The sequence below is a fragment of the Gymnodraco acuticeps genome, unplaced genomic scaffold (assembly GCF_902827175.1).
Source record: "Gymnodraco acuticeps unplaced genomic scaffold, fGymAcu1.1, whole genome shotgun sequence".
NCBI lineage: Eukaryota > Metazoa > Chordata > Actinopteri > Perciformes > Bathydraconidae > Gymnodraco > Gymnodraco acuticeps.
The window spans coordinates 6,473,410-6,487,182 of NW_022991180.1; the positions used below are offsets into that span (position 1 = coordinate 6,473,410).

The 13,773-nt window shown below is 39.6% G+C and overlaps 1 protein-coding gene across 1 annotated transcript in view; it reads right to left on the reverse strand.

The window, feature by feature from the left end:
- LOC117560761 (protocadherin-15-like) overlaps window positions 1-13,773 on the reverse strand; it is a 281,857-nt gene that overhangs the window by 152,311 nt on the left and 115,773 nt on the right. The window contains 2 exon segments of the mRNA XM_034237763.1: window positions 6,113-6,178; window positions 7,374-7,388. Coding sequence (XP_034093654.1) covers window positions 6,113-6,178; window positions 7,374-7,388 — 81 coding nt within the window.

Sequence of the window (13,773 nt, forward strand, 5' to 3'; positions counted from 1 at the left end):
TATATTTCAAATTAACAGGGAGGAGTAATGACAGGCACTTCACTACACAAAATGCGTCTCTTGTGCTTTCTGCCAAACATGTGTCTGCATTACATAGTGAGACTAACGCAGTGGCTTAACTATCGCCAGTGCAGCCGGTGCAACGCACCGGGGCCCAGAGCCGGCCAAGGGCCCATGCAAACAAAACATGTTTAATTTTAATTTATTTTTTATATAATATCTTTTTTGGGGGCCCCAATGGCGTTAACCGCTTCACGCAGTCTTCAAAATGTGTCTGTCCAATGACCTTGCTCCCTTTCATGTCATGTGATACCTTGCGTGGCGAGCGAACCGTTTAATCAACCTCAAAAGTTATATGTACTGCAGCTAGCAGCAGCAAGTTTGGCAGCATTATAAAAAATTGAATAGCTTGCCATTTATAATGTACAGCAAACCAAAGCACAAGAGTGGCGCTCAAAAGAGAAAGGACAAGAGAGAACAAGGAGATGTAACAGCTAAACTGACAAAATTAGACTGTTGTTGATAGCCTACATGTGGCGCTTATGAGTGCTGTGTGTGTCCGTGCGTCTGTGAGCGCATCAGCGTGCGCTTATGTTTGGGGCGATGGGTGGGGGCCCAAAACAATATTTGCACCGGGGCCAATCACAACCTTGTTACGCGTTAGGGACACCATAATCAATGTCTCGGGCTGCTGTAGGTACCATAAGGAACTCCTCTTTTTTCAAATGTATTATGTATTTCACTGTGAAATATTAATATCCGAATCCTAATTGTAGCATTGATGCAGAACATTCGGTAGCTTTCATGTATAAGTGATTCAATTCAATGTTACCAATGTTTTATTCTTATTTCAGGTTGTTAGTACACATATCTTCAAACCAGGCGATTCTATTTCCTGGCTTAACACCATGGCAGCAACTAAATGGAGGCTAATCAGCCAACACTTATTGTAGTTAACTGTGCTCTCTTGTGGCAAACTATGGAGCGAATGCCTTGCCCAGGGATCAAGACATTTTCTCTTCACTTTGCAAAAGGGTTACAAATCATGCCCTTTTGTTTGCTATTTGTACAGGGCCTCACTGAATGCAACACACATCAATTTGCTCCCCTGCTGACAACTTCTATTGTCGGAAACTAGTGGGATTCAGGACAATGGGTGTTTGATTCATAGTAGGGCCTAGTGATCCATGCTTTCCAGAGTCTTAGCCCACTGTTGTTACCTCAGAGGAGATGTTACTGCCTTCCAGGTGCAACTAATGGAATTAAAATCACCTTCTTATCATGTAGGTCTAAGGGAGTTCAGTTTTAATTAGAAAAACTGGCCCTATATTTGAACTACATTTAATTTCCAGCGGTCCGTTTGTTCTTAAAATGAGCCGTACAACTTTACTTTATAATTCTGATTTAGCATCAACTCTCCTGAAGAACAATTACGGGCCGTGTCTGAAACTCCCGCCCCAGACACACAAGCACGCGGTTTGATTGTCTAGAGCTTGTACTGGCATATGTTTTGATTGGCTGACGCTTCTGCCGAAGCTTCAAAAGTTGAACATTGCTACATTTTTGCAGCGAGCAACGCGTAGCGACGCTCCTACAATGCAGTTCAGCGAAGCGTGACGTCACCCCATTCAAAGTGAACGGGCAGAAGCGTTGAAGCTTCAACGCACGCCGCCGTGTGGACGAGCCATTACAACTTCAAGGACATTGTCTCAGGGTATTAATCACCATTTTTAAAGTCTTGAAATAAAAAAAGGTAAAGGGCTTTAAGCTGACACAACACGTTAATTTAAAGAATTGAAGCAACAGAGTATGGTCAAACTAATGACAAGCTCGGTGGAGAGAAACAGTGTGAGGGATTGAATTCACTTTAAGGGGAGACGCTAATGAGCCCATGGAGGCTGAGAAACACACTCACGTACAGGCTGGCTCCTCTCATTCATTGTTTAAACCTGCTAACACATTTAACACTTTCTAGAGTTGCCTCCGAGCCCTTCAATCCTGGAGGCAAACCAGCAGACACATGACCTGGTATTTTGCTCAGAAGGAAAGCATGCGCCTGTCTATGAGCTTTATAAATGAGAGACCTTTAAAAGGGGACTGCGCGGTATTTAGCATCGGCACTCAATATTTTCTGTTTGTCATCATATCAGCTCCATCAAATCTTCTAATGCTGTGTCAAGGCTCTGCCAGACGTCTCACAACAGAAGCACAACATCTGAATTGACAAAACACCAGAAGAAACTGCTGAAACACTGCAGCAGTTTTAAGTTGCTCTTTTTGTTCGTCTTCACACAGACTCTGTTGCAGTTGTCACTTCACTTCCTATCAGACAAGCTTTGTGCCGTCGACTTTGGTGCAAGTTCAGATATGAGTGTTAAGAGACAAGATGAGATATTGTTTCCTTCCAAAAAGAGTGCACTTGCTATCACTTGAATGATTGAGTACTACAAACAACAAAATGGCTTAAAGTGATGCAACAGTTCCGATTGCTTTGTGTTGGAGTGCCATTCTCAGTTAAAACCTGATTCTCTTCATTATATCATTGAAATAAAAAGCACTCTTTATTTTTTTAGGACTCTTCTGTAGATATAACAATGGGAAGCTCATTCAAATTAAATCTGGAAACTTGATTACCAGAAAATAATAGCACCTTTAATGTTGAGAGGCACGGTAGCTGATACTGATACCTCATTCTGTGCAATGCTACTTAACATGGTGTAATATTCGTTTTATATTAGCTTTCTTTGGTGCTGCTTTCATACTGGTAACGACTTTAGCCTTAATGGGAGGCTTATAAATAATTACACAAAGAGCATGTCACAACAATTACTGTAAGTCGACTGTAGGTATATCGCAGCAGCCATTGAAGCTGGACCTCTGCCCGGGTCAGTACTTACAATGGACTTACACTTGAATGGTTTATATATATATATTATTTGTAGTTAGTGAGTTACTGTGCCAACGCAAAGGCACAACAGCTAAGGGTTTCCTCTACCTCTGGGTGTAATTACCCATCAAACTACTCAGTTAATCCGGGGGGGGGTAATATTTGAGGTCAAACACGCAATTCAGTGAGTGATACAATTACTTGCATCATCAGGTTGTGGAGGATTACTTACGTTGATTGTCTAATTCAAATGGATGTCATCCTTCCTGGGCATGCAATGAATTATCAGCATTTATGGTAAACCTACCTTGCAGATACACCACATAAAAGAATGCTAAATTGGCGTATTTTAATAAAGCCCTTAAGCAACACTCATTTCTGAATTCCAATAAGCTTTTGCTCAATAAGAAGAAGGTTGAGAGGATCTTCACACGCTCCAGGCAACAGTTGATACAAATCGTGAATTCACAAAGACTAGATAAAAGCTAGTAGACGGAAAGTTCATGTATGGGCGAACTGATTGTTGTACTGTAGGAAATGCATCAATTGCATCGAGGAGGAAACATCCCCCATCTCCTCATTTCAGTTGCTCCCATCCCATGAAATATAAATCTCTTCAATCTGATTAACTGCTTTTGGATTTAGCTTATAGGGGCTGAATAAGCAGAGGAGCCGATAGACAACAAGCTGTGTCTCCTCAATAGAGATCTACTCTGCAAAGCGAGTTAGACTTCATGTGTTGTGTCTGGCACCTGTCAGTGGGTCTCCAGAAGCAGCAGGTTGGATAAATTAAACATGTTACGCTTCATTTGAGCAACTGGGTAGCTATTCCCTTGGGACTATCTGCTTCTCTAAAGTGAAAACCACAAAGAATAAAACATGGCACGCTGACACGAAAAAAAGAGGAAGCTAGAACCAAGAAAATTGGCTTATTTCACAATGTCAAGAAAAGGTCTATTGTCTTAACTCAGTCAAATATAATTCCACCCAAGACAATCCATAAACTGCTGATAAAACTATAGTGCCTTGACAGTTGCAAATCTTATAACGCAGCACTTCCACATGGAACCCTATATTTTATTGGCTCTTGAGGAGGGAAAAACAGGATTTTCAATGTATTTGTTTGTCTATCTATTCTGACCTAGGCCAAACAAAGCGAGACAGACGGGTGATTATGTTGTTTGCTCGCCCATGCAATGACGTGAATGAATATAAAGGGAATTTCTCAGAAAAGATGGAATCTTATATGTCATTTGTATGGTTTCTGTGTGACAGAAGAGAAGAGATGAAACACATTAGAAGCATAATTGCTTTGGTCAATAACGGCTGGTTGCCTGTTTTATATTCCATTATGGGAAGGATGGGCTCTGGGCCGTTTCATCACGGAGAGGTAAATAAAAGGACGGGGAGCCAGAAGAGACTCGTATCACAGGTAAATGAGTGCTTTATGAGGAAGATTAGCGCAAATCCCTCACACACAGTGAATCGGCGCATGTGGGGCAAGGGAGGCTTTTTGATGGAGGCTTGGCTACCTCCATCCTACACATTCCCCCGGCAATCGATCAAAGCCCCAAATCACAGCTGCACACACACAGAGGAAGGAGTAGGTGAGACAGAATGACAGCCGGAATTGGAAGCTATTGTATTGACAAATGTCGGCCTCATTTGACACGTAGCCACCCAATCAGACTCTTGGGATCCAAATATGCACATAAGGTGTATGCATATGTGCACACACACACTTTCTCCTTCACAACCACCCACAAACAATGCCCAGAGCACATATTGCAGGGAAAGTAGAGCATCTGTGGAATAGTTTTCTGTTGTATAAACAAGCTCTTGATTCTATCTTCAGTCAGAGCTGCTCATTAAACTCTATTAACCTGCAGAACTAATATCTGCAGGGAGAACTGGATGATACAAACACACCTGCTCCATTTAGTGGAATACATTTCTCATTCCTTCAATGAATATATAGCTCCTCCCCAGGCAGCTCCACCTTTCAGATACACACGCATACAGTATCGCACATCTACACACGCGCAAATCACCAAAACGCAGATGGTAAGTGCTCAACACTCATGAAGGTGAGAGGGGAAAGGAGAAGAGAACTAGAGAGCTAAGAAGTGGGTACAGGTGAAGAAGAGGCCAGAAGATGATGGAGAAAGAAGAGTAAAAGAGGGGGTGACTAAAGTGCTGCGTTTCTGTGGCATAGCCTTTTTAACATTCTATCATTAGGGCTGAGGTAGTTTACACAACCGGATGAGTGCAAATGTGAAAATGTAAGATAACTAAGACTATTTTGACATGCTATACATTTGTTTTTACATCTAGGGATTACAAGTACACTATTCATAAGGGATCTCAAATGTATCTTTAATTAAATTATAGATTTCAGAAATTAACTTTTCATTAGTAAGAAAAGAAAATGGAATTTCTACAGTTTGAAAAAAGTCATGTCATTTCCCATTTAATTCAAGAGTTTTTTCTGTATAGTATAACGTTGCAGGGAAAGGTAGTTTTTATTAGGTTACAGATAGAAAGTGAACAATTTAGTTTCAAATTCATGATACACAACTTACATTTTTAGTAGTGAAACATTAACTGTAGGTAATTTTAATTATAATTTCTTCCATTCAAACTTACATTCTAGATATTTTGCCATGAAATTATTCATCAAAAATCATTTGTTGATATTAACAATTACCATTACAGATGGCATCAGCAATTTGTGTAGTGCTGTAGCAAAGGTACACAACTGTAAAGACAATCTGCGTGGGGACCACACATCTCATTAATACAGCCCCATGTCACATCTGTATACCAAACACCATCTGTATTCACTCATTCAGACACACACACACGCACACACATAGCTTTACAGAGGGAGAGCAGAACAAATACACAGAACCAGAACAACTAGAATGTATTTATATTTAATTTAAAGTACGATCAAAATGACAATCCAATATGTCTGACAAAACATCTCCCATAACATACTTTCCCCAAGAGATCATCAGCTGAGCGACTGTAGTGTATTACACTAAAACACTGAGACGTACCAGTAGAGGAAGTATTAACATGTATTGCGTTACCAAAGCAACAAAAACAATCCCAACTGTGTCATCCAAGCCACTCGAGTGCCAATGCATTTATCATACTGTCTTGAATACAGAGTGAAGTGTAGTGAACAAAAGTGTGGAGCGTAGGTTGTTTGGTACGTACCGTTGGGGCTCTCCTCATCAATGGTCACGATGGTCGCAGGGGGGCCTGGCCGGGACAGCTTACACTCTGCATACGCAAAAATAAAAATAAAATTAACATCAAAGAGGCTGAATCCCTTTGTGCTCTATTTAAATCATTTACTTTGCAATCGCAACAGTACATAATGAGTTATGGCAGCTTATGAAAATGACTGAGTTGTGTAGAGTTACATGCATTCTAGAGGGAGGTATTCAACCTTTTACTACTTCATTTAATACTATAGTTTTTTTTTCTAAGTTAAGATTTAAAATTTGACACAAAGAATATCGCAAACATGTCAAATACAATGTATTGTTTGAGATGAACATTTTGGCTTGAGAAGAGGTTTCAACAAAAACAGAACACTATTTACAAAAAAAGAAGGGTTAAGTGGGGAAACTTTGTTTATCTTTTTTTCTTTCCCATATATTTATATACTTGCTGCACTTACTAATTGAATCATCATCATTTTATATAAATAATAATCAGTCATCAGTATCAGTCACATGGGATACTTTCAGCAAATGAGTTTATTATTATTAGAAAAATGTGCTGGCAATACTTTCCTACTTATAATAGAATAATACAATAGAATGTGTTACACACAATTGTACAGTATTAAGCGCTTTGAGCACCAGGAAAAGCGCTATATAAATGTAATGTATTATTATTATTATATAACCCAGAGCAATGCTAGCATTGGACCACAAAACTGACATAAAATTAATGACATTGTAAATATTTAATTGGTCTGAGGAAATAAACCTCAAAGTGTTTGTTTCGATGTCTTTCTGTCAGGCCATAAGCTGCCATTTTCCCACATCGTTTTACAGCGGGTGGCGTGTGTATGACTGCTACAACACGAACATAATCAGAAATGGACTGAGAGACTGACACCAGACAAACAGGGTGGACAAAGCATGATGCAACATTATAAGCGGTGCATTGAAGAGAGTGGAGGTCACAGCAGCTAGATGGTACGAGCACATGACACAGGTAATGGCATCTTGACAGACAGCACCAGATGGGACAGCATGGGGGGAGGAGAGGAGGAGGCATGAGGAAGGGTGGTGTCTAGTGTAGAGGAATAGGCGCTCTGCAGCTGATGTGAAGACACTTTAGGATTAAATGTCTTTCATCAGGGAAGAGAGAGGGGAAGATGCAGGTAGAGGGAAGCGGTGTAAGAGAATATAGGAATGTAATGAAACAAAAGAAAACAGACAACGGATGGTTGCCCTCTTACCCTCATACTGCCAGTCTGAAGGGGTCAAGGGTTAGTGGAGCCAGAGGGAAGCAGGACAGAAGTATGGAAGAAAAGAAAAGTATGAAACAATTGGTTGAGGAACAGCTCAAAAGATGTTAGGAAAGGAAAAAAAACATCATTTTAAGAAACAGAAATAGGGAGAGACAAGTTTCAGGAGGGATTTTCTGTAGACGCCTCCACTAGAGAAAATGGTGCATGTTAGTGAAACACATAGAGTTTTACAAATATGGCCAGCTGATCTCTTTTTGCTGCCAGTAGCTGCTGGCTGACATTATTTCAAAGGAGAGGCAGTGGGGTGCATAATAAATATGAATCAATTCAAAAACTGAAACACTTTTGCGTGGTAAATGAAGAAGTACCACTGCTTCTGGAAAAATAAAAAAGAGCATTTAAGAGCGTGGGCCTCTTTCTTAAATTGCTCTGCCAGCATTTTGACATATATTGAATCTCAAGCAGCTTGCTGTCAGGCGGTGTTCACTTACATTACATGTAATCAGAGATGGACAGAAAGAAAGACACATGGTCAATGACACCACACCAACAGGCAGAGCTCTAAGGTTTCACACCTGCCTTCTGTTGTCTGACTTCATAGTGCAACTACGCACCTGTTGCCAGTGGATAGTTTGCTTATTAAATATGCATGCTCCTGAGCCTTTACTAATGTGATGGTTTTAAAGTGCATTCTAATCAGATAAAATCCTTATGATGTAATGTTGCAGCTGTAAGAGAATATTTTCATCTGATCTGTTTATAGAGTCTCTTATGGTTCCTTAGAGTCTGTGATACTGCAAACATCTGCTTGTAGTCAGTCAGAGACTCCTCTGTAGGTTGAGGTCACAGGTCAAACGCTTCTCCTATGTTAGTGGGGGAGGGTTGACCTGGCAGCATCTCTTTGAGACAAGCAGACCATTGTCTCGCATCGGCTATTGATTATACGCGGGCTTTCTGGAAGCCCGCCTCTCCTCGTGTTGGTTAGATGTTTTGTGTCTTTTGGTTCAGAGATCGCTGGTGGAGCACTGGGCATGTGTGAAACTAAGATGATCTCCCGGCCGTTATTGTCTGTACTTTCTCCAATAAAACTCTCAGTGCTTTTGGCTAACAACGGTTCCAGACTCCTTCATTCTACCTCAACATTGCAACAACAGAAGTTTACCTTCACAGCAGCATATGTCCTTATGTCTGTTTCCAAAGTGCAGATACACATAGTGATTAGCAATTCAATTGCAATGAAAGACCGGAGGCTATAAACATAGAACATTTCATGCAAATTGTTGATTGCAAATGCATCCTATGTTTCTAGCTGGTGTCATGATGTAGACATTTTTTATGAAGAGTTTATGTATAGTTTAGCATAGATTTACATTAACAGTGCACCTGCCCTTTACTGTATATGACTGTGGTTATAAGGAGATCCAGGACAATAAGTCAGAAAACACAATCTTTTTCTAATCTAAAATCCTTGGGGAATAATTATCAACACATACTCATCATGTACTGCTAATTCCTCAGGATTACTTACTGCTTACTTCAGACTTCTATGAATGTATAGCAATTAGAGAATCTGTACCCATCTGCTGAAAAAAGTAGCAGGATGAGGGTTTCCTTTAATAGCGACAAAATGAACAGAGCAAGTGGGTCATACCTCACAATCGGAGACATAAACAACATCCAAATAAGTATGCAAATGTGCTCTGAGCGAAAAGTACTGTGAAGTAAAAAGGGAGTGCACATGTGTGCGTGGGGGAGTGTGTGGAATAAAAGTTACTTGCGCTCATTTTGAGAAGCTTTTTAAGGGATCATAGACAGTCTGTTTTGTTAGTTTTGCATGTGTTCAGGCGCGTATATGTGTGTGTTTGGGCGGGTGCACATATACGCACGTGTTTGTGTGCACGTAGCTTTTAGTGGTAGTTGAAGCAGTAGGAGAGAAAGATGTGTCTCTGCTTTGAAGACAAAAGGCGGAACCAAGCAGAGAAAGATAATTCTGCCTCCATTTGCAGTGCCAATGGGCCTATATTGCGATCAGAGCAAAACATATGTTGCACTGTGAGAGTGAGAAACACACATGCATGCATGTAAAAACGTACCCAAAGAATGGTCACTATCAAACTGAATTTATCCCCAACCTCTTGCCGATGTTTTTCTATTATAGATACTGTATGTTCTAATTATATTCTTTGTTAAGCTTCCCCTCATTAGGAAGCTTTTATTAAATAACAATTAACTTCCCTGTGTCTCTCTGGTTTCTGGCATTCAACAATGTCTAATCAAATCCCCCGTAGACCTCCACCCCCCCTGCTCATGAAGCACTCAAGATAATGTAGAATGAAACCTGCAGACCCTAGCATACATAAACATTAAACATACATGATTGCATTGGATGAATCCACTTATCTAGAATACTATGAATAATCCAAAAAAGCTACTGTACATCCTTGATTTAGGGTGAAAGAAGGGCACCAAGCTTTTCATGAAACACTATGAAAATATAGAGCATGTACACATGAAGATAAAAAGCAAAGCATGCATATTAACCCTTGTGTGGTGTTCATATTTTTGTTACTCAGCCAGTGTTCGTGGGTCGTGAGCCAAGGCCATTGAGTGGGATTTTGAAAAAATAATTAATCATATAATTTTTCTTTAGCTAAATAATGAAAACGGGTCCCACAGACCCGAACACCATACAAGGGTTGAATACATATTCTCAATTTACATTAGTAAATTATGTTTCTATCTATATTGAAATGGTTGTTTAAAATGTTAACCAGTTAGAAACAATGCAGAGGATGGGGGCTACATGAGAGATGCAGTTGATGCTCACACCTCAGTACATTTTTAACAAAGCTTTTCATCATGCTTGATTTTGTGTTTTTAACAGTACCCAGATATAAAAAGGCTTGTATGTGCATATTATTAACTTTATTTATTGAGTGTAATTGTATGATTTAAAAAGGGCTGGAGATTTTCTTATCAAAATAGATGTGTTCAAATATTTTATTGGAAAAAGCTGGAAATTGTTTTGATACATTATAACAACACCATAACAAATAGGAAGTTGTGATGGAAAATCCTGAGCCAGCAGATCAAATAAATAACATTTATTATAACTGAAGGAGTTTGACGTCAGTGCAAATGTATGACAGTGACATAAGAAAGACTATGGTCAACCGTTATATATTGAATGTACACATATAATAATAGTGTTCACAATTGTAATTTAATTTAAACTTATTTGTATCGCACAAAGCAGGAGCATTGTATACTAACATGGTTTGTTTACATTCTGCACCAAGTTGGCTCAAAATGAAAAAAAACAGTAGCTCCATTGATATGCTTATCCTTGAAGAAAATTACATTTTGTACTTCTGTATATTCCTCTGGATGTGTATGACTGCAGCGGCTCTCTCCCAGTCCTCAGCAGATACTCCAGATGCATTTCTACAACAAATGTATTTTTATGGCCTGATCTCTCTGTTCCAAATGAAATTACTATTGAAAAAGGGTAGGGTTGATTCAGGGATAGAGGCAAATCATAACAAATGCTGCATTCAATCACTAATCAGGGCACTGTACACTTAAACCTCATCCAAACACAATCAAAATCTTGACCTTGGGGTAAATCTTCTCACTAATCAACCCGACTCACAGTCGTAAAACTTCAGTCTGTGTTACTTGTGGAAGCAAGCTTTAATCAATTTGTGGAATGCTCCCGATTAACCAAATCGACATTTTTCCCTGAAACACCATGACATTTGAAATAAAGAATAATAGCTGAGCTAAATTTATAAGAGAGAGAAAATAAAAACTTGAAATGCTTGTTTAAAATGTTCCCTTATTAAAAGCGAGCAACACGTGGGGACTTTTATTTTACAACATTTCAAAGAAGTGAAAAAGACTGTATTTTGGGTAAGGCTGAGCGTGATGCTTCAAAACTTTGACCGTTTCCATGGTAATCTATGTACTTCTCCCTGGTCTCTTGCACAGACACGAGTTGAGTCTCGCATAAAACGCTCGTTTGAGGGGAGAGGGGTCGTTACAGGATGGCAGCCGAGAGAAAAGCGTGACCATAACGTGCTTTTAGGCTGTAATCGTAAAGCAAATCAAAATGCATAAAATGTGCGAAGCCCCGCTTTAGTGAAGCACTGGTGAAAGGAAAGAAAACAGTGACAATAAATGACAGCAAAACGCAGCATTGACTTTAACATTGAGATTAAATGAAACGATTGCAGAGTTAATGGGTCAATAAAATATGTTGTTTCTTTCTTTCAGAGGGGCAACGGCAGGGGAAACACTGTATATATTGTCCCAGTGTGTTAATAATGTAATAGTCAACTAGATGGTGTTTTTGAAAATGCAAAGGGTCTACTCCTTTGTTAGAGAAAATTAAAGCTTTCTTAAGCAAAACCAATGTGTATGTTTGTTTTTAGTCAGTGTGAATATGTTGAAGCAAATGCGGTGCAGGTATTGCAAGTTTCCCTTGTTTTCTATACAAAGCTTTTTATCATGCTTTTCAAATGAGATGCAAAACCTGCTAAGAAACTCTAAAGACGCTCATCGACTGCTGTATCACTGGAGTAACATGGTGGTGGCGGAATGTATTCTTCTCACTGACAATTAGTTTCAAAAGGCATTCTTTACCTGACATTCCATTCAAAAGCCTGTGCTTTCTTGTGACTTCTTCTGCAAAAGCACCTTCTTAGCAACCAATAAATCCAACTGCATCTCCCTGGGAGAATAGATCTTTAAAACACACACTTTAAAAAGGACAACTAACCTAACAAGCATCAAGGCTGATCTGTCTCAATACATCTGGCACACCTTCAAAACAAACCTAAGATCAGAGGCATCTTATTTAGATAACTATGAAGTGTATCATTTTACATGTACAAACGCCGATTGCCATCTGTAGTCCTGTGCAGCCACTCATGGGAAATTGTCAAAGACGGAGAGGGAGTGAAAGAGGAAACAGGCTGGGAGAGATTATTGAGAAAGGGCAAGCGCAACGAAGAGGAAAGTGGGAGCTAATATCCCAACCTTTAGATGCATGGCAAATTCAACCCAAGTTTCTCTAATCATAAAACAATGCATTCTGTATGTCCATATGCAACCATGAACGCCTCTGCCCTTTCATATAAATATCAGGGCCTTTGTGATGATAAGAACATGTCTAACCGAGCCTATGGAAAGCTCCCTCCAGCGACAACAGTATTTTTTCCACAACACCAGTGATCCGACTGAGGGAGAACTGTCTGCAGACCTATGGTTTGACAAGCAAATACTTAAACAAATTCAAGGTTAAAGGTTGGTTATCACAAATCCTTGTGGTGGCAGGCAGCCCAGGAAAAGCATGAATGGTGACAGAGGAAACACGGACACTATTTTTAATTCCCATTGCCAGTCCCATTTTGCATGGATCCAGGTCCAGTAGGACAGCGTGGCATTCTGGGACATATCCACAAGGACCTGGCATAAGATGGTAAGACAGAAAAGGGGCAGCTGTCCAGCCACACACACATTTCCAGGTAATGTCTGCTCATGGGCAGACAGCAGGTCAAACAGATGAGCAGTTTGTGTTATATATTAAGGGAGAAAGGGGCCATTTGTCCACAGGGGGGAGTGGGCTGTCAAAGCTGTGCATTACAGTTCACATCATGGAGGAAAGCTCCCTTGTTGTTCTGAGGATACTCCAATGGTCTGGTTGTTTGTCAGCACTCAAAGCCTTTAACATTTCATTGATTTGATCTGGTTTATAATATGAATTATATTTGCTAACAAAATGTTTCCATTACACATGTTTACTAGATGTGTGCCTATTAAGATGTTCTTAGAAAGCCCTAATGTGTTCCAAGAGGCACTCCGAACAAAAACAGAAATAATAAGCCTCAGAGTTATTATATTAGTTTGGATTTGAATGGTGCTTCTTCGTTGTAGATTTCCCTTACACAGTAATGTCATGACAGCAATGGCTTTTATAAATATATATATATATATATTTTAAAGCTCCTTTTATAACTGTATCTTTCTAGTGTCGATGAAACATGACATGCACACTGCCTTGCTACCTGATTTTAAATATGAGTCTCAGTTACCGTCTGATATATTGATTATATGATTTCAGTACATTGTTACATCACCATGTGGTCGACCAGTTATCTGCATCAGAAAACACTATTGTTGGGAATTGCTTTCTGCTTTGTCAAAACTTTATCGTGAAATAACTGTTTTACTTACACACTCGCACAGCAAAATCCATTTCCAAATGTTTGGCACAATACCAGCCAAGTATCTGAATATACAGATACATAGTTTTTCTTTATGGTAAACAGCTTTGATCTCATGCCACTGCAATTCCCTGAGACAACAGCTCTGACGACGCAGTACG